Source organism: Acartia tonsa, chromosome 13 (assembly GCF_053477335.1).
Source record: "Acartia tonsa isolate MP-2025a chromosome 13, ASM5347733v1, whole genome shotgun sequence".
In the NCBI taxonomy this organism is placed as follows: Eukaryota; Metazoa; Arthropoda; class Copepoda; order Calanoida; family Acartiidae; genus Acartia; species Acartia tonsa.
The window spans coordinates 38974163-38996590 of record NC_137272.1 but is presented as its reverse complement, the minus strand read 5'-3'; the positions used below and the strand labels follow the sequence as shown (position 1 = coordinate 38996590).

The 22428-nt window shown below is 34.0% G+C and overlaps 1 protein-coding gene across 4 annotated transcripts in view; it reads right to left on the bottom strand.

The window, feature by feature from the left end:
- Window positions 1-20651, bottom strand: part of LOC145304710 (uncharacterized) — a 38712-nt gene extending 18061 nt beyond the window's left edge. For 3 of the 4 annotated variants that reach the window (XM_080146655.1, XM_080146654.1, XM_080146658.1), the window contains exons 1-16: window positions 20599-20651; window positions 18116-18155; window positions 15928-15974; window positions 15088-15178; window positions 7888-7925; window positions 7303-7377; window positions 6642-6751; window positions 6339-6391; window positions 6065-6147; window positions 4785-4856; window positions 4469-4522; window positions 3958-4118; window positions 3154-3355; window positions 2721-2830; window positions 1226-1397; window positions 642-760 (exon numbers count right to left, since the gene is read on the bottom strand). In XM_080146655.1, coding sequence (XP_080002781.1) covers window positions 642-760; window positions 1226-1397; window positions 2721-2830; window positions 3154-3355; window positions 3958-4118; window positions 4469-4522; window positions 4785-4856; window positions 6065-6147; window positions 6339-6391; window positions 6642-6751; window positions 7303-7377; window positions 7888-7925; window positions 15088-15178; window positions 15928-15974; window positions 18116-18155; window positions 20599-20623 — 1452 coding nt within the window. In that variant the 5' untranslated portion in view covers window positions 20624-20651. The remainder of the gene's footprint in view (window positions 1-641; window positions 761-1225; window positions 1398-2720; window positions 2831-3153; window positions 3356-3957; window positions 4119-4468; window positions 4523-4784; window positions 4857-6064; window positions 6148-6338; window positions 6392-6641; window positions 6752-7302; window positions 7378-7887; window positions 7926-15087; window positions 15179-15927; window positions 15975-18115; window positions 18156-20598) is intronic. The other variant, XM_080146657.1, reaches the window with a different exon arrangement.
- Window positions 20652-22428: the final 1777 nt, after the last annotated feature.

Sequence of the window (22428 nt, the reverse complement as noted above, 5' to 3'; positions counted from 1 at the left end):
TAAAAGCTTGATTTGATTTTGTCTAGTAGCTTCGCTATTTCTTTATTACTAGGGGAGTTACCTTGGCTTTAGCGGATGCGCTTCCAGAGGCCTCTAGGGATATTTGAGGAAAGGTTAGGGACCCTACACCTTACATTTTAGTTTTCAAAACAAAGAAATAAATTTGGGAGTGGTACGTTTATCCAGGGGCGATTCATCTTGAAAGGGTGGAGGTTGGAAGGAAATTTAATGTTAGAGGGAGATTTGAAATCTGCATCAAATTAAGATTTTTTATAAAATTCGTTTTTTGTATAATTCTTTATCTAAAAGAGGTTGATTGGAAACTACGTGCGCTCTAATTGGTTGAATTATGGACGACACTTAAGCTTCTCCAATTAGATCGCAGATTTTTTAAATCCACCAATTACAGATGTCAAAATTAATTAATTTAAATTGTATTTCCGCTTTTAGATAAAGAATTTTACAAAAAAACGAATTTTATAAAAAAAAATCCTTAAAATTTGATGCAGATTTCAAATCTCCCTCTAACATTAAAATTCGTTCCAACTTATATATCCTAGTAGAGGTATCAGATCATATACCCAAAATTTAAGTAAGTAAAATATAAAACAGCAGAACTACAAAAAATTTAAAAAGTGTACCTTATCGCCACAGACCGCGCAGAAATACTCTGTCTCTCCCTTGTCGTTGACAAAGGTATAGCTTGAAGAGGGTGAGGATACTTGGTTGTCGGAAACTATTGCAGCTCTCGGTGATACTCCTGTACAACACCAAAGAATATTTAAGATAATACTCAAAGTAACTTTATATGTTTGTGTTTATCCAGTTAGATCTCGGAAACGACAAAAAACAATTGTAATGTCCTTTTTTTATAGAAATTGGCCATGAGGAATTTTATTCTATTTTGTATTGAGATTGGGCTTATTCACCCAAAAAAATCTTGTTTATATCTCTACACCCCCCCCCCTTTCTTATTTATAGAATAAATTAAAAATAAAGGGTATAAATTTTCGTTTGTTTATCATTTTAGGTTAGGTTAGATTACATTCTGTTGAGAATGGGGTATTCCCTGAGGGTTAGATTACCGCAAGTAAAGGACCTGCAGGGATAGGGATAATAAAACCACCACCTATTTGAAAAACTAAGGGGAGGGGGGGTATTAGTACTCAACAGGCATTTTGTGTGAAATCATCCTTTATTATATCCACAAAACTTTGATGTTTGCCTGAAGTGGATGAAACGGCTCTGGGTGAGACACCTGCCATAGATCCGGGGGAGACACCTGTCATAGAGCCGGGGGAGACACCTGTCATAGATCCAGAGGAGACACCTGTCGTAGATCCGTTGGAATCTGTGCTTGAAGCTCTGCGAGGAATATACACGCTATCAACACTCTCCTAAATAAATAAACATGTAGGAAAAATAATCAAATAACTTGACAATTAAAAGTTTGATAAAGAAAAGGAAGTTGCTTTCACACAAAAGTTCATGTTAAGTTCTGAACCCCCCCCCCCTCCACTATTTTTAAAAAATATATTAACCAAACCGAGGTTGGGTAAGTTTTGCCTATACCTCCGGTGCCTTAACCCTACGGGGCTACCCAATACTCAATATAACCTAACCTCACCTGACCAAGAATAATAAACAAACAAACCAAAAAACAAACACCTCCCACCACTTATTTCCAATTAATTTCTCAAAAAAGGGGAGGGGGGTTAACAGTGTCAAGAATAGTTATTTCTCGCATCGTATTATAAAAAGGTTTCCGCGGATATAGAATGTACAATTTTAAGATTAAAACTAGTTTTTTTATCCCCGAGGTGCCGATGGCTCGGGCTAGACATAGTTTTTTCGTATGGATGAGAACCGGTTCTTATCCACCGGATTCGAATGAATACGAGAAAATACTTTAGGTAAAAGCACCAAAATTAAAAATAATCATAGAAATGTGCAAGGCCTCAGCTCAGGTAGTTTCAAAAATATAAAAAGGAAAACAGGAGAACAAAAAGCTAGTAGTAGAAAAGTAATACATTAAAGTTGTTACAAAACATAAACATTTAGATACTCACTTCTATTAAAACATTGTAGTAGCAAAGAAACTAAACTTTGTTAGGGAGAGATAAGAAAAACACGAAGAAAAAGATAACATGTGTAGTTTAGAGAACGGATTAAAATTTAACACTGGTTAAGGGAGTGATTTGGGCGATCGTCATGGGGGAAGCCGCCGGTTAAAGAATACATATAGCATCTTGATTCTCGGGTTATGTATAATTCATAAGTTTTAATATGATACCTAAGTTAGAATATTATAAGTAAGTCACTGTTAAAATTAAAGCCAGGGCATTCCACTCCTTTTTCTTTTTATATCGCACATCTGACATAGCAGCAGTAAGTATATCTCTCTAAGTCTTTAGTTATGACCCAGTTTGGGCTGAGACTCGAACTACTATCACCTAACCATCTGTGATAGGATGAGCTTTGTAATACGCTGCATTAGCGCGTCATAATACTGACATCCCTTCCTTTTTCAAAGACTTCTTTCGTCAGCTTCTTAATTATTTTCATCTACTTGGCTGTGTTAATATAAGCGACACCATTGGTTGATTTTCAATGACCCAATAGAAAGGTTGCACAAGGCGGTTGCGTTGCAGGGGAGATACCTACAGTTATGTTAACCCTTCCTTCCTCTAGTGTTTTACTCTAATGCTGTACACACTAACCTGACTGAAAGAAATTGAACCCGGCAACGAAAATAGAGGTTTTTCTTGTTTTGGCTGCCACTCGGCTTGAAAGACTTCGCTTGTATTGTAGGTTTTTTCATTGTCAGTTCCTTTAAAATTTATAGTTTATAAAAGATGAGTAAATTATTATACAGCAAGAAATTAAGGACGGTCTAGCTAACATAGAGATAGATAGTGAAGAATGAGAACTGGATATTTTTTTAACACTTTTACTCACAAGAGGCTTACGGACACACCCTCATTATTTAGTAGCTGCGCGCGCTGCCAAGATAAATCTGACAAAATAATTAGGACAAAATGTTTATATTGGGGTGCCATATTTCAAATAAAAGTTACTATATCATATGAAGCTTGAGAAATTGAGAGGGGAAAAGCTCACTTTATTCTGTTAATAAAAGATAATAATAATTACCGAAATTTTGAGGTATATTGATGTTAAGATATTCATTCTTTGACGCCACTTGTTCTTGTGTGTTGAATGTCCAAACATCCGAAGGCTGGCTCTTGACCGAGTCGGCGGCTATAAAGCTGTCAGTATCAGCCGCCATAAAGCGGTCAGCGTCAAATTTAAACGCTTCTCTGCCCGGTTGTTGTGGCACAATTATTGTGTAAATCTAAAACAGTGAATTAAGATAATTATGCAGAACACCTAGGAAATTAAACTTTTTCAAAATGGGCAAGCTAGGTTCTTTCACATAAAGTCCTGTTGAACACTCTAGAATTCCAATGTTGGTTACGGCTGTGCTGTATCTTATTCTTATCTATAACACAAAGTAGAAGGATGCCTGACCGTTTGTTTAAAGCTTAGGATCTCGGTAACCGCTGAACCGATTTTGCTCTACCTTTAGGGAATACAGATATTGGCCCTGTGTTGGTTATACGTTATTTTTTTACCCGTCAGATTAAAGAAAATAGGATCATGGAAAGAAAACGAAGTACCTAGTGGGTTTCGTCTTATTTTCACAGTAGCTTTTCTCCTATTTCTAGCCCCTGTGGGACAATCATTAATATTTACCAAACCTAACCTAACATAACCTATCAAAAGCTAATGTGAAAATACGATAAAACCCGCTAGGTACTTGATAAAAAAAATATCATAATTCTATATAAATAGTATTGAGGGGGGACTTCCCATAAACTCTTGAGGGTATGGGCGACGCCACTAAAACAACACAAGTTGACACTGAAGTCAACACAAAAACAACAAAATCCTTACATTGTTGGTTTGGTCTCCTTGGCTGCTTGAAGGCGGCGAATCCGACATAACCACGCTCTGAGAGGCTGAGGTTGGGGAGTGGGACAACAGCACACTCTGAGAGGCTGAGGTTGGTGAATGGGACAACAGCACACTCCCAGGGCTAACAGGGAACATGAGACCTGCAAGGAGGACTGTTAAGAGTATACGGAATTAGCTGTAGGGTAAATGCACCAACAAAAACATTTTCTAAAATTATACCTATAAGGGTTATTAACGTAAGACATTACCTATTAAAATTATATTTAAAAAGTTACCGAAATGTTTTTGAAATATTTGACTAGGTAGGTACAAAATACGAAAAATACTGAATTAAAAGTAGGATTTGTTATATCTTTGTGCATTTTAGACTACAACAAAGTATTTGACGACTCAACTAAAATCTTTAAATAATAAATACTCTTGTAAATTAAATTACATAAAGACGTGTAGGCAAAATTAAAGAAGATGTGAAGCTCCATCAGACTTATACCTTGATCGTCCGTATGTGTTGGACTTTCATAGATGATAGGATTGCCATAGTGTCCTAGTTTATTCACAGATTAATAACAAAATATTTCTCAGATTTCATATTATTGACATATAGAATCTTTAAATAGTATATTAAGCTTTGTTTTTTTTGTGTGTTGTTGTAATTGCAGTTACGATTGCACAATCACAAAAAACAATACATTTTGGCTTAATAGTGTTCGTTTTCGACTTGAACTAAAAATACCAACAATATGGTTTTACTTAAGTATAAATATAAAATTGAAATTGAAATTGATAAATTGTACTTAAATCTGTACCTGACATGTTATTACCGGGGCTACCACCGCCCCCCAAACCCACGGAGTTTTGGCCCCCCATCAATATACTGCCTAAAATAAAAAAAAATTTAAGAATATGTATAAAATATGTAAAAATGTAGGTAATAAATTAAAAAGATGGAGGTAGTTTGTGCTAAAATTCCGTAAAGGTTTCAGTTTAAGGCTTAAAAACAGTAGTTGAACGATATTTATGTTAACTTTACAAAAAAAATTAGTTTAAAGTTCTTTTCAACAAGGAATACAAATATTTAGTGAATATTAATTATCGTTCTACTACTGTTTTTAAGCCCTAAAACTCAGTCTCACACCCTTACGAAATTATAGCACAACATACCTCCCAATTTTTCATAAAGGTTTCAGTACTTAGAGTGGCTAAAAAAAAGCTTTAAAAGAAGAGAACAATTTCTTCATGCCTATCTTAGATGTTTATCAGCTTAGCATATAATATTGCAAAAATGACGCCTTAAAACTAGGGTTGGGCCGGATACTTTTTTGGCCGGATACCGGATATCCGGTATCCGGATAGTTTCAATTAGGGTTGGGCCGGATACTTTTTTGGCCGGATACCGGATACCGGATATCCGGCTGATTTCAAATGCCGGATATCCGGTATCCGGCCGGATATCCGGCCAAACGCCGGATATCCGGCAAATATCCGGTTATCCGGCCAAATTACCGGATATCCGGCCGGATAACCGGCTAAATTACCAGATAAAGTAGCAAAAAAAATTTATTAATAAACTCTTGAGATTTCATATATAAAATTTACATAAAGATAAACAAATTCAAAAAATGTTCTTCTAGCTTCAATAATAAGAAAATTATAGCCATTTAAAATTTTAAAAAGCAGAGATTTTTGGTGTAAAATATAAAAAAAGTTATAGCCGGATATCCGGCCGGATAGTTTCAGTATCCGGTATCCGGCCGGATATTGAAAATGGCCGGATATCCGGCCAGATATCCGGCAACACCGGATATCCGGCCCAACCCTAGTTTCAATATCCGTTATCCGGCCGGATATCTGGCCAACGCTCGATATCCGGAAAATTACCGGATAACCGGCAGGAAATATCAGTCGGATATCCGGTATCCGGATAGTTTCATTATTCGGTAACCGCCCGGATATAGAAAATGGCCGGATATCCGTCCAAACCGGATATCCGGCCCAACCCTACTTAAAACTGATAATAGCAGAGAAATACACTATTTATGTAGTGACTAGTGCAACACTGCTACAAGAAACAACTACATACCACTACCAGTATGTGGACTACCAAGAACAATGCTAACATGGCTGGCAGGGCTGCTATGGTTGGTTAGGCTTCCTTGTTCATATCCGCTACTATAAATAGAAAGATTTATTAGATTAATAGATAAACAAATAGATGGATGGATGGACAGTTAAATAGATCAATAATATTGTTATTTTCTTAAGATACTTGGTGGATAAATAAATTTAATTGGAGTAAATATCAATTTATCTTTTATTGGTTTCAATGTTATTTTGAAGAACAAAACTGCTTTATAACTAACCTTATTCCACTTTCAGGACTGAGAACGTAGCCACCATTTGAATCAGTATATTCCTATGATATAATAAAAGTAAAAATCTACAAAAAATCTAAATGTTCATTAAAACAAAGATGATATCATTCTTTGGAAGCGAAGCTCATAAATATGAAACAAATGCGTACGGAAAGCAAGATATTGAGGAGTAGATGTTTGAAAATGGAAAAATTATTTTCTCCCTTATCCCAAAGAGTGACTTTTACAAACTGACGTTCAGACAAGCCAATCATTTAAAATGTCTGCGCTTACAAATAAACTGTGACCCACCTGTGAATATGGTATGCTGGTAGCTACCAGCAGAGCATCCGGATGCTCCCCTCCTCCACCTCCGTACTGGTGCTGTTCAGGTTCCTCCAGAGACATTAATCTTCCTCCACCTGAACATATAGTGCCTTTTGAATTTTTTAAAATTTAAAATAGGTGGAAGAGGGAGTTTTTTCCCCTCTATGTCTAACCCCTGCATAAACTATGAGGAGCTAACCAGTACCAATATACCCTAACCTAAACTAAAACGAAAAGCTACCTCCCTTTTTTTAATTAACTTTTAAATAAGGAGGGATATTATTCCTGTGCTCCACCCCCCCTCCGCCCTTTGTGTGCGTACTAAACACTTGTTTTTACGGGTTCTCTAAGTAGCCCTAACCTCACTCTGTCAGAAACAATTCGAATGAATAAATGTCAAAGGGAAAAGTAGTTTGTGCTTGTATTGCGTAAAATCTGTGAGTTAGCTTCAGTCAAAAGCGATTATTAAGTCTAATTGTTATTAAATATGCGTTTAATTAAACTATTAATTGCATAATAAATGCTTTCGACTGAAGCTAACTCACGGATTTTACGCAATACAAGCACAAACTACTGAACTCCCTTTATGTCAGCTAATAACAGGAAAGAATAATAATAACAGGGACTTAAAAAAAGATAAGTGTACCTCTAAAACCATGACCCATCGGCTCTTGTCGTTGGTGACGGGTTCGAATATCTTCTATAGCATACGAGGGCAAATCTAAACAAATAATTCAGTATTCAAGAGGCGCGTGTACACAATTATGTTTGATCCCTCCTCCCCTCTTTATCTTAATAACTCGAATAAGAAATATAATTCCCAATCTAAAGAAATAATCTAAGAATACAAGAGTTTTTTAGCTATAAGTTTTGAAATGTAAGAAAAGAGCAATGACAGTATTGTAAATGTAAAGACATTAAATCTAACTGTTTATTTGCCATACAAAAATAAACAAAAATTTTTTGAAAAAAAAAGAAAAAGTCAATTTCATTTCCTAATACTTTATTTTCTGTAAGATAAAAAGTAAATGTAAATAAATCTATACAATTGTCTGCAGATAACAAATTAAAAGTATTGTCTTTTTTTAATTTTCGTTATATTTTCATAGGAAATGACTTTTTTAGTATGCCCTAGAATCATTTGGTATTTTTTAATTTTTATATGCAACAATAGAATGATTTTTAAAAATGAATTTTCTGAAATTATTAAAATGATCCAAAATTAATTTACCTAGAATTCTTTGAATTTCATCAACGCTCAATTCTCGTCTGAAATAAATGTATTAATAAAAGCGAGGTTTCTCTACACTTAGGTTCGGTCGGTCCGTTAACTTAGGCGTGGTAGAATCGTCCTATCGATTTCAAAATTGGCTTGATGATTACTGTAACAGTTAGGTTTAATTGATTGTTTCGGTACGCATGCCTTGCCGTACACGAAATCTTAATCTCCAAGCCCTCCGAATGACCAACATGTGAATGTTTACAAATGTGTATTTATTACCATGAAAACGGTGAATCTAAAACAAAAATATAAAAATTAATTACATAGTATTAATGGTTTATTATTTTTGTAGATCAAGGTTGCGTGATTTCAATTTAATTAAAAATATAAAATTTCTAAAAAACTTTAAATTGGCACGAAACATATTAAACAGCATCAGAAATTGATAATTTTAGATTCAAATGATCAATAAAATTAAGGAAAATATTCGTATGTCAAAAGTTAGCAGTTAAATGGTCTATTTGTTGAAAAATTAATGTTTTAAATTTCTTCGTAAAAATATACCATACTACACTTATTATTAAGAATTAAAGATAAATTCTTACCACATTATGATGTCAAACTAAGCAGAAGGCTTATTTGAGATATTCCACACATCAGAGCGCATGTATATTCAAGCAATACATTATTTTCAATCACGTAGCTCTTCACGTGGGACTAATCAAAGGATAAGTGCGCGTTACTTTTGTCCGTTTACAAGCCACGCGCCGCGCGGAGATAGTTAGGAATGCCGCGTAACACACTCATTCTCTAGGAAATTTGGTGTAAGGAAACAGGGATTAATGGGTTCGAACTTGCCAGGGAATACAAGAAAACATACCGAAACACACCCGTCTATTCACTGGGAATCGAACACAATACCTCATCTTTGCAATATACGTGCAGACAGTGTCCACGAAATCACAATCTCACAACACATAAATCACAAGAGTTTAAAATGTTATGGCCATAAGGCCTAAAATTAATTATGGTAACTCGCGAATACCACAATAACTCAAACCGAGTCCACTACCACATAAGGATAGGAATAAGGAATGGGAAAAGCATTCAATATACATGAATTGCACATTTACCACTCACACATCTCATTATATCATGGCCTCATAATCTCAATAAAATTAGAATTACAGACCATGTAATTGCGAATACATGAATTAATAATCAATAGTACTTAAACTTCAATTAGGCACCTACATAATAAATAGGTAAATGATTTTTATACTAAAAATCGCATCAATAATTAAATAATCAACTCAAACTTTTTTCATCAAAAGAAAGAAAGATTAAATAATGACATTTTTTCTACTAAATCTTTTTGCTAGAAAAGAAAAGTAGAATTTCATAAAAAACTTCTCAATAATTAGCATTGTTTCCAGCGGAAAAATACTCGGGCTTACATCTAAACATTTTTAAGATAAGATAGGTAAGATCCTTAAATCTAACATGTTTTAATAAAATAGATACTTAAATCTAAATAAATATGACCATAAAAATCATCAAACATCGGAAAATTAAAATTTCATAATTTTAAATCTTCGTGAATCAAAATTGCGTAAAATAAAATTGCAATTGAAATATGCAAATTAAATTACCAAAATAAAACAAAAGCTCAATATAAAAAAGAACTTTAAAATGCTGAATCTGCAATTTCTTTTTAGGTACATCAGTTCAAAGGTAAATAGTAATAATTTTAATATAAATGTTATATTAAATTATTTATGTGATTATAATAAATCATAAAGAAATATTTAAATGATGTAAAACTCTCATTTTGTTAATTTCTTATCATATCAAATTTCAATCCAACAAGGATAAAAATGTTTATATCTGTGCAGGTACCTAGGAAATTTTCCGCGAAAAAATCCCTGGTCCCGGAAAGATTTAAATCATTGAAAGAACTTGCGTAAACGTATAAAAAACTTAAGTTTGCATTTCAAATGAAAAAAATCTTTCATCGATTTGAAAGTTTTAAACGAAATTGTATCAAAATTTGCGTTACTTATAAATCTTAAGAAATGGTTAATTTCTTTTTACAAAAAAAATACATTGCAGCAGTATTTTAATATATACGATAAAAATGAAGGTAGAGTTAATTTAAAATATGCATAGTTTATCTTAAATTAATTCTGTGGCATTCAGATAAAATAATAATCAATATTTTAATAATACCATACATCGCGTTCGTTATTATAAATGCTTAAACATGAACGAAAAATATATATACTTAGGAAAATAATTGCTAAAGTATTTTCTCAAGGTTTAAAATTGTCCGAAACCGCTAGGTACGTATATTACTACGAATCTCTGCTCTAGGAATGAAAAAAAATCTTTACGCGTGGATTAATAGGAATCCCAGCTCCCGGAGTGAACAAAAAAAAAAACTTTTGTACATGAATTGTTAAGAATCTCTGCCTCCGGAATGAAAGGAAATCTTTGATTCGCTTACAAATTTAAACAAATATCTTGATTTTTTGCGATAATCTTTTAAAATAATAATGGGGAATATTTTAAACATTATCATAATAATATTACATATTGTTCTTTACTTTAATGCATTATTTCATATGAGAATCTGAGAAATAACATTTTTTAAGTAAACGTGAATCATAAAAAAAACTAGAAAAATAATTTGTAAAAAAAATCTATTTTTCTCAATTTAAAATCTGCAAAATCATTTGGTATTTAATATACACGAACTTTTGCTTTTCAAAATCATACTTAAAGAAACAAAATCTTTTTAAAATCTGCTTTAAAAGTCTAAACAGTTTTGTAGAATTTTTGTGCTTAGGTATGAATAATAAAATTAGTTGAATAATGAATACTTATTCTTTACAGAACCCATTTTGGTTCCCTTCACAAGCCTAATATATAACTTGTAATTTTTTCTTTAAAATCATTTTCACATAATAGTTTATGTCGTAGATTAGATATGTGTGGTTTGAAAAATTTCAATGACTTTCTGGCGGCAACACCCGCCATATTTCCACCCGCCATTGGCAGGCCTCTTACCCTGCGTCGGGCGGCCAGCTTGGCAGCAACCAAGTCGATTCTTGATTCATAACACCACCAGGGCACGTAATAAAAGTGTGGCTGTCATAAAACTTAGAATCATCTACTGGCTTTTGTCCGGCCGGAACCGAAACTCCCGTCGGCTCTTGTCCGGCCGAGACCGAATTTCTTATCGGCTCTTGCCCAGCTGGAACCGAAACTCCCGTCGGCTCTTGTCCAGCTGGAACCAAAACTCTGATCGGCTCTTGTCCAGCCGGAACCGAAACTCCCGTCGGCTCTTGTCCGGCTGGAACCGAATCATTCAGCGGCTCAACACCCGCCGTAACAAAGTTATCAACGACTACAGTATCGTTACCAATATCATCAGGAATAACTGCAGCACAACTAACATCATTATCAATATTAGCCACGGCAACACCCGCCGTAGCCATGTTGTCAACGGCTGCGGCAATAGCAGAACCAAAAGGTTCATCAGCCGCGTTACAAACAGAACCAACAGGTTCAATAATAGCATCACAAGCAGCACCAACAGTCAGCTGCGGCTGAACATCTGAGCAGACAACATACCTACTCTTTGCTAAACCATTAGCACTAACAGCAAAATATCCAGATCCAAACAGGCTGGAGTAAAGCATGGTTTCTCCTACTGAACGTTCAGAGTAGGGAAACATCGATGGGTGCAGGTGCCCTACGAGCAAATCAACCTGCCCATCAACCAAAGTAAAATCTTCAGGTTTCATATCAAACAAAACAGCTGCCTCCACAGGATTTATGGAGCAGATCGCCTCTTTTGGACCAATGAGAGGCACTACCACAGGTTCTAATATGTGATAATTTTTGTGTCGATCAACTAAACATAACTTGACCGTCGGGAGACTCTTAACTTCACCGTCAGCTAGAGAAATTCTTGCTGAACGTCCAGTAAAAGGTAACTGAAGTTTATTAACAAGTGACTGGGTTACCATTGTGGTAGTTAAACCAGTGTCCCACATAGCGTTCACTGGGACCTTCTGGCGATTAATGTCAACGACGTCTAATTGTTGTAACATTAACATTAAGTTCGCCTCAGGGGAAGTATGTACTTCATAGACGGCGGCAGCCATATCAACACTCTCATGCAAAAGGTTGTTATGGGCCTGACCACAATTGTCCACTTTGCAGCCGCCTATTACATCTGCCTTCGGGCAATCCACAGATTTATGCCCTTTTTGCAAACAAATCCAACAGCATCCAGCACTCTCCACAATACTCTTCCTGTCTGACACTGACAGGTCATGAAATTTTGGGCACTTGTAAAGTAAGTGCATATCATTACAGCCATTTACAAAACATGACTGCTTCATCTTAGATTTACCAGGTTTACCTACGGCGGTAGCGGCTGTCGCAGGGTTACCTTTCTTCTTAGAGGGGGTGTCCATATCAGTCGAACACCTCATTAAAATGGCGCCACGCTGTTCTTCAATAATCTTTAACAGCTTTGGGACGTTTGGGACATCCATCGAGCCCAATGATAAATTGAGCTTATCTTGAAAATCACGTGGCAACTTCTTGGATAACATCTCAAGAAGTATCACGGTCAACCACTGGCTGGTGGTGACCTCATCATCTTCATCATCTTTAGTCAGCTGCTCCAGCTGGCTAACTGCTCCGCCAAACTCTGCTAACACAGTCACAATCTGGTTGGAGTCCGACGGTTTAGACTTCTTCTCCCATTGGTTGAAAAGGCAGAGCATCTGACGTGTTTTGGACTTAAAACGTGCGTCAAGGTAGGCCCACTGAGATTCATGCGATTGAATCTGAATTAACTGGAGTCTCAGCTCTTTATTTTTACAGACCTTTTCACTGCTTAACAATAACTGTAAATACGACGGGTCTTGTCCTACAGTAAGCTTTTTAAAAGTGTCTTTAAAACTTACATAGGAAGCTTCCAGGCCGTCGAACGATGGAAGAAGACGTTCGTCGACACGATTCATATATCCTGGCGTGAACACAGAACCGGCGACGAACTGTGGTGTGCCAAACGGTGACACAAATGGCGATGCTGTCGAGGCACCCGCCGTCGTCGTGGGTGGCTTCACAGGTTCAAGCTTAACCTCAGCCAGACGTTTCATCAAAGCAGACAAAGTGTTTATAATTGCATCAGGCAAGGGAAAGTATGGCCCTTTAATAACTTTCACAATCTTCAAACATCGATCATAAAGTTCAGCCTGATGGTTAGGCAAATTATCACCAACAACATCAACAACACTTTGAATGTCACTAAGCTCTTCTATAGCATCAAGAGCATCTTTCAAAGAACTATAGTCTTTTTGTACAGTAACTATATCAGAATAAATGTCACTAAACTCATCAAGCTCTTGGATTCTCAAACCAAGCTTGCTAAAACCGACCATGATGCTGTCAAATGTCTCGAACTTGTCATGGACAAGGATTGATTCCTTAGTGAGATGTCTAACATTAAGTTCTGAAGTATCACTGACCAACTTCATCACTCTATTTAGCTCACTGGTTAGGGCATCAACGGCTGGACGCAGCCGCTTACTCAATTGATCACCTTTATTCTTTTTAGGACCCATAATTGTCACTAAAGTTAACTGTACTGATTATGACTATAATAATAATGTGTGGTAAGGTATCACAACCAACACATTCACAAAACTTCACAGAATGTTCTTAGCTGCATCTGTTCTGTCACGTTTTCATTGTTTCGGTACGCATGCCTTGCCGTACACGAAATCTTAATCTCCAAGCCCTCCGAATGACCAACATGTGAATGTTTACAAATGTGTATTTATTACCATGAAAACGGTGAATCTAAAACAAAAATATAAAAATTAATTACATAGTATTAATGGTTTATTATTTTTGTAGATCAAGGTTGCGTGATTTCAATTTAATTAAAAATATAAAATTTCTAAAAAACTTTAAATTGGCACGAAACATATTAAACAGCATCAGAAATTGATAATTTTAGATTCAAATGATCAATAAAATTAAGGAAAATATTCGTATGTCAAAAGTTAGCAGTTAAATGGTCTATTTGTTGAAAAATTAATGTTTTAAATTTCTTCGTAAAAATATACCATACTACACTTATTATTAAGAATTAAAGATAAATTCTTACCACATTATGATGTCAAACTAAGCAGAAGGCTTATTTGAGATATTCCACACATCAGAGCGCATGTATATTCAAGCAATACATTATTTTCAATCACGTAGCTCTTCACGTGGGACTAATCAAAGGATAAGTGCGCGTTTCTTTTGTCCGTTTACAAGCCACGCGCCGCGCGGAGATAGTTAGGAATGCCGCGTAACACACTCATTCTCTAGGAAATTTGGTGTAAGGAAACAGGGATTAATGGGTTCGAACTTGCCAGGGAATACAAGAAAACATACCGAAACATTGATAATTCAGATCAATTCTATTATCATTACCAGACTGACAGTATTTTAATTTATAAAATAATCATATGTTGCTTTTTTAAATTACATTTAGTATTTATTTGATTGTGGAAAAGTTATTAATTCCTAGACCGATTAGACATAATGTTATGAGCAAAGCATCTTCTAAGTCTTAACATGTAAGTATGTCAATACTTACATCAGCATTACATAATCAACTTAATTATATTTTGGAAAGAAAGAAAGGGCTGTAAATCAAATTGTCGCGTTCTCAGTTGCAAATAAAAGGAATCAACGGGTATAGTCCTTTCCACGACATCCCTCCATAAGGAGCGATTCTTCGTATTTTTCACAGTAGCTTTTCTCCTATTTCTAGCCCCTGCGGGGGGGCTCTAACCCTGCGGGGCCAATTACCTAACCCTGTGGGGCAATCACCTAACACAATATAACCTAACCTAACCTAAAATAAACTGTAAAAAGCCATTTTAAAAATACGAACAATCGCTCCTTATGGAGGGATGTCGTGGAAAGGACTATACCCGAATCAACTAATAGGACTGCTTAACAAAAGTCATGCAATCAAAGCGTTAATTGTCAGATTTACTTGGACAAATAATCTCTCCACTTAGTCCTCACGCCTAGCTTTACTCCATTTTAAAACTTTTAATTTGCTTTCGTGTGTTTTTGCGAAAATGAAACCCTATGCGGAAGTGAAGGCACTCCTAGTGGACTTACCCTTGCATGTCTTCGTCCATATTATCCACAGAAGAATTATTTGCCTCCAGCTTCTCTTGCTGGTCAAGCAACGCTTGTAGCTCAGACTGAATTATCATTCATTTACTACACAGAATTTGAATTTCACCCATAGATTAAAGGCCAGGATTAGGTATGGGGATTGAGGAGGCGATATTTGACTGTAAATCATACTAGTATCCAAAGTTTTATAAAAATCTTTTTCTAAGGGGGGGTTTATTAATGCAACCATCTCATAATCAATGATTTAATGGCACTTAGAATTCGAATTTTGATCTGAAATTTTGCATGAATAATCCTTGGTAGGTATATTTTCCCTAAATCGAACAAAAAGTTGGAAAAGTAACGGCTAACGGCTGGCGGCTCAGCCGTTTTGCCATTTTTTGCCTATCTTAAGAGCAAATTAGTCATGAAACCTGAGCCGCCAGCCGTTACTTTTCCAATTTTTTGTTCGATTTAGGGAAAAGAGCCCTACCAAGGATTACTCATGAATAATTTCAGATCAAAATTCAAATTCTAAGTGCCATTTAATCATTGATTACGAGATGGTTGCATTAACCCCCCCCCCCCCCCTTTATTGATTTAACTCACTAGGCAGGTAGGGAGGGAGCATTGGACTGTAAATAATACTAGTAGCCAAAGTTTTATTAAAAACGTTCTCGCATTCATTGGTTTAAATATTTGTATTTTGTATTAGCTTTATTTGCAGGTTTTAGTAATAATATGAAAGCAATTTTGCGTTCTGACATTCTATATTAAACTTTTTAACTAAAAGGTATAAAAATCTAAAAATCTGGAAATTAAATGAATTATTTTCCTGAAAGTTTAGAATCCGCGAGTTTCCTCCTTCAATAAAATCTGTTCCTCCCCTAAAAAAATTTAAATACATGCTTTCCCTCAAAGCTCCTATAGAGCACTGTATGCCCTTTCTTTTATTTGTGACATAATGGGGATGTTTTATACCATGTCTAACCCCTGCAGGGCTACCCATTCCCCATTAAACCTAACCTAAATTAAAGAAATAAACTAACAAAAAATTTCCCCCACCCCGAATTTCTAATGTATTTCAAAAAAAAGGGAAGGGGGTATTTCTATGCTCAACAAGACAATTTTAGGGAAATTGCCAATTAATGCACTTGACCTTTAAATGGAAAAGATAAAAAGAAATATATAAAAATCCGCGAAAATAAGATAACTTCTGAAATACAGGTTAAAAGAATAAACGAGGGATAGGATTCATATCAAGAACTTTTATAAGTTGCGTAGCAAAAATTCTTCCCGCCCCTCGTCTGAAGCTTAAGATCTTGCAAACCGCTGAAACGATTAAGTTGTGCTTTCAGAGTATATACTGACTTGTCCGGTGATTCATAATAAAAAAAAATAAAAATGTAGGACAATTTTAAGTATATTAAAGACAGGCTTAAGAGTTAAGACTCTAGGGGGCTAGGTGTCGCTTCGGGTACTAGACCTATATCTCCACGCACCTTGGAACATACTTGCAATTATTGCGGTGTAAAGCGTCCATTCACCCATCAGACAACCAACTCTCTGAGATGCACGACCTTTGTCTGAGAAGTCCCAACTGTGCACGGTAGCGAGTTGCGCCTGTTTTGGGCCAAGGCATTCCCCCCACTCTAACTATTTACGTCGCGCATCTGACATAGTAGCAGTGGGAACAATTTTTAACGTCTTTAGTTATGACGCGGTGTCGGACCGAGATTCGAACCTATCACCTTCCCGGCGACGAGCGGATGCGCTACGTGTTGAGCCACGGTCGCGGGTTAAAAGACAGGCTTACTAATGGACCGATTTACAAGAATTATAGTAAAAATATAATTAAGCATATTATAAAACTTATTAATGAATCTTAAAAGATAAGAGAATTCAAATTTGCGAATAAAGAGTTAAATATCATAGAGTTCTAAATACTTCATAATTTAAAAGTTTGTGGGCATTTAATTCTAAACAAAGTTGACTTTCTTTGATTTCATATAAGTTAAAGGATATGTTTTGTGCATTCTTAGTAGGCAAATCTGAGCTCTCATTCAAATTGTTAAACAATGAAAGTGAAACACCCATCCCTTAGGAGTAAGTTAGTTAAGTTTTATTCCCTATTCCTAACTTGTGCGTGGCTGTTACTAAGTAACCAATATAACGTAACCTATCCTGCCCTAACAAAGAAATATAAAACCGATGTGTCCTAACCAGTATCCTATAGAACCTAATCTAAGCAAATTAAAGTAAAACACAAATACACGAAAAACATGGAAACTATATGAAAGAAATCTCCCATGACAGAAATATTTTAATAAATAAAAAATATGTTAAAAAATATACAATTTTTTAAAGCATATATCTAATTAGGATAATCTGTTTGCATTAAATATACATCAAAATTTGATTTCTTGGAATTATTGACTTTTTGTATAATTTTTGTTTCCAATTGAAAGGATTTGTAAACGTATTGTAAGATCGTGCGCATAGCATTGGGAAAAATGAGTTGTTTTATTATCTAATAATAAAAATTAACTTAAAATAACTAGGTATAAAATTCTTTTATTTAGGACTGTGTAAAAGATATTCAGACAAGTTTTTTTTTAGTTGATTAATATTTTTTCTGGTTTTTCCTCAACACATGTTAATTGCATATTATAACAACAGCAAAACTTACTCCTTACTTCTATCTTTTCATCTCTAAACACCTACTCTTAATCATTTGTTGTTAGGATACTAGCAGCTTCGACCCTAACATCTATGTAAGGAAGGACAGTAAAATGACCCAAATACATCCTAAGATTTGAGAATTTCAAAATAAAAAGCCTAAAACCAAATGGAGAACTCAATGGGTTCAGTGGTTAGCAAGATCTTAAAAGACAGACTAAAACCTAACTACTTTAAATAATAGGATAGTCCTAATGTGTCTTTTAGTTTTAGCCCACAGAAACACTAATACTTAGATTTTTTCTATATCATTTAAGGAAATAATTGTCCTAGTTTTAAAAAAGCTTACCTGTCAAAACTATTAGCTGCCACAGACAGGAGGAAATCTACGAAGCATAAGTTTAAATGACTTAGAATAGAAATGCAAAAAACTATTAAACCGCAAAGGTTTATATCTTTAGCACGCAAAGCGTATTCTATAAAGATTAGGATCCCTCTAATTGTCTGTCTTTATGAATGTCTGTAACGCTTGTTTATTTCATAAATAGATTAATCTTAAAGTAATCTGCATATTTTTCACCACAAATATTTCGTACTTTTATGTTAAAGGTTGGAAATCATGCAAAATATAAAAAAAAATATTGAAATCCGATTTTATGAAATTCTCATTATACCCTGTATAAGCAAATTAAATGTGTGACCTAGGTTAGATCAAGTGTAGGGTTTAGGTTAAAAAAAAGTGGTAACGAATTAACAAAATCCAGAAAAATATGTCTTCCCTTTAGAAAAAATTATCTTTTATAAACCCTCAAATCCAAAATAAATATAATTACTTTTAAACACTATTGTATGATTGCAATGCTGCATTTTAAAGTTGTATATTGTCATGAAAAAAATGTACAAATTGCACAGAGAATTAGGAAAATAATGACTCATCATTAAATCCATGGATACTGGGATAGGACAATGAAAAATAAAATTAATTTTCCCCTTATATTTCATAAGTAGGTAGAAATTTTCTCTTTATTACCATGTAAGAAATACTTATGTGTGGATATTAAAAATAAAACTAATTACATATCCCTAAAACCCCTGATTTATAATGCGACCATTGACAAATTGTACAAAAATCAGGGAAACAATGAAAAGTATAACTATCGTAAATTCTCTTTTAATAACATACAAATGACACACAAAGAAATTTTTTTGCCTTATTTTTTCAGCCAATTTAAAATGACTCTAATTTTTATTGCTTATAAAAACAACATTAAAAAGAAACTTTTAATTTTGACTGTCGGACAACTTAAAACACATTAAGTTTTATATGTTTCCTATTATATGTATACGACAGATACCTATCTGTTTCATATCTATATTCAATAGTCTTGACTTTAAACGGCAATTTTTCTTTCTTTTTTTTTACTTCTGGTTTAAAATCAACTAACACTTTTTTTAAAGAGAATATCTTGGAATAATCTTTATTTAATATTGTTATAATAACTTTTATAATTCAGATGTAAACTTTTTTTATGTATATAATTAAGACAAATAAAGAATCAAATAATATATTCAATATGCCTATCCCTAAATGTCTTCTATAAAAAATAAAAAAAAAACATAAAGGTGTTGCCACGAAAAAACCTAAAGCATGAATCACTTAAAATCAAAATATTCTTTTGTAACATATTCCATTGTAACAAATGTCAGACTGAAAAACGCCCTTTCTAAATTATTTGCTATTTTTTGTCAATATGAAACTGAAACACTTTGCAGATCTAAAATAAAACAAAAACGGGGCGTGCAGAGGGTTTTGCTATGAAAGGGAAAGCTGACCTTTTGAATTTTAAGTGGAGGGGGGGGGGGGAGGGGGAGTTAACAACACACAACCTCTGCACCCCCTTTCAGCGCGCTGGTGGTCAAAACATTGCTTTTGCAACGAGTTGCGGTTATGGAATTTTATTGTATTGGTTCATTTATAGTAACTCCAACCACGGCACAGCAACATGATTTATTAAAGTGAGAAAGGATAATTTATAGTAAACCAGTAAACTGTCGCTTGGAGTCGCCAGGTTCGATTATAGGCCGCATTACAATATACTATACAAGTTAATGATTGTTTTTCTACTACCTCTATGCCAGGCACATGTTAATAAAAGTAAGAGTATGGGATATACCTTAAAATGAGCTGGAAACGTCTAAATTTTGCTATATTTTTATTCGAGAAAAGTAACTCAAACTTATTCCGTGTAGTATTTTTTTGACATGTTTTGTTTTTATGCAATATTTCTTAAATCAAACTACATTATTAATACATAAATGGTTGAGTTCAATACTTTTAAATCTATTTCAAGGGGACTGTGTTTTACTGTGACAATGAAAAAAATCATGTTTTCGACCAAAGTATCTACCTACTGTATAAATATTTAATTACGTAAAGGCAAATTAGATTATATATTATCCTTAATTTCGCTATTTTAATTAAAAACTTGATTGTGGACACAAAATCATCAAAACTAGAAATAATCCTAAATCAACCTAGTACTAGGGAAAAAAACTTGCTGATCAAACTTAAGACTTTAACACGCAAATCCTAATACTAGAGCTTATATAAATATATGTGAAGAAATAACATAAAAGGTCTACTTATTGGATGAGAAAATTTCAAATAAAACATATACCGGTTTTTTTCGTCGCAGCTCCATAGCCGCTGGATAAAAACCTGTTCTAAACATATCTAGAATATATGATTATATAAAAAATTTTGATCTAATTATTTGGCTTTTCAAGACTAAAAAGAAAATATTATTAAATTCTAAGTCATTTAAATTCCTAGTTGTTCTTCTTCTGAACTTTTCATTTTTATGTTTTTAATTTCTGAAAATAAATTATTAATCTTTTTTACTATGTGATTAATCAATTTAATCATATAATTTAGAATAGTTATTTATTAGTCGCATATGACAAAACAATTTATAATAAAGGGAAACTGTTAGATAAAAAGTTGGAAAAGTAACGGCTAACAACTTAGCCGTTTAGTCATTTTTTGGCTATTTTCCGGGCAAATCCAACACAAGCCTTTCTATAGCAAATAGCCTAAAAATGGCCAAACGGTTGAGTCGCTAGCCATTAGCTGTTACTTTTACAACTTATTAATCAAATCAGGGATAATACCAAGGATCATGCCAAGTTTCATAACGAAATTCGGATTCTAAGTTCCATTTGCGCATTGATTACGATATGGTTGCATAACACCACCCTCCCCCCTTATATGAATATATTTTTTTTGTTGACATTATTTACACTAAAAGATAAATTCAATTCTATTAAAATACTAAAAAGTAAAAAAAAAACAAGCAGTTATATATACGCAGTGTTTCGGAGCCGGAGCAGCAACATTTTTGGTGGAGCCGGAGCCGTATTTTTCGTTAAAAACGGCTCCGGCTCCAGATTAGCTAAAAATGATTTTTTAAAGTAATATTATAATTTGGCAACGGTCTATTTCCATATAATAAACTGAAAAACTATTGTTACTTAACAAATAGACACACATCCTTCTATTTTCATATAGCTTTAATCAAATAAAAGCAAAATATTTTATATTATTTATTTTATTTTATCAAATTCAATAATGAACAAAAAATGATATATTGATTATAAGGTAGGAGCCGGAGCCGCATCAAAATTATACGGCTCCGGCACCCTGTATATACGTATTGTACTTTCAAACGTTTGATCAAACTCGGCGTAGCAAAACTAAGGGCGCGGGAGGTTGTTGACAATCATCTAAAAAAGAATTCTAAACATAACGGCAGGAATTTTTTTTATCACCCCCGCCCCCCCCCCCCCAAAAAAAAAGGTTGCATTCCACACACTCCTGAACGCTTTGATAAGTGGAGTTAAATAACTTGACTAAATCGCGCCCCCACCCCATACTATTTAAAATTGGAGATAGATTCCTTCTTGGAATGATCAAAAGGGGGGAATAGTGTACTTATTAACCCCAACCCTTCCGCATATGAATAAATCGGGCCATGAAAAATGATGAAATCTTTTAAATGCAAATTTATAACTATAAAAAAGGATATAAGCTACAAAACCAGTTATTATCTTCTTATCTATCTAAAAATACGTTAATATCCTCTATAAATATAGTTTATACACCTAATAAATATTTAATTATATATATATAATTTGGTTTATTATATATTATTATTTGTTTTATATTTTTTTTACATTTTCACTCTTTTAAAATCACATTTGCATCAATGAATCACTAAATATCACTTTATCAATTCAGGTTTTATATAATACCTATACACAATTATATAACTGTATAAATTCAAAAAGTCTAAAAAATCACTTTTTAACATAAAATCTCTTTTTTGATCACTTAATTTGGTGAGTCATGCTATAAGAACGCCAATTCACTGGTAAAAACTACCTTGCCAAGGCATAACAGCGTGTGTTGGTGGTTATAGTTTCATAACTTTGATTTATTTTAACTTTTTTTGTCAAATCACTTGTTTGCTTCAAGTACTCTGTTCTATGGCTTTGGGCCTATTAAGGCAGTCAGACAGAGTTGCCGTATTGTTTAAAAAATCTTTTTGCGAAAAATTATATAATTAATGTTTACTTTATTTTTACATTTTTACCACTCTATTG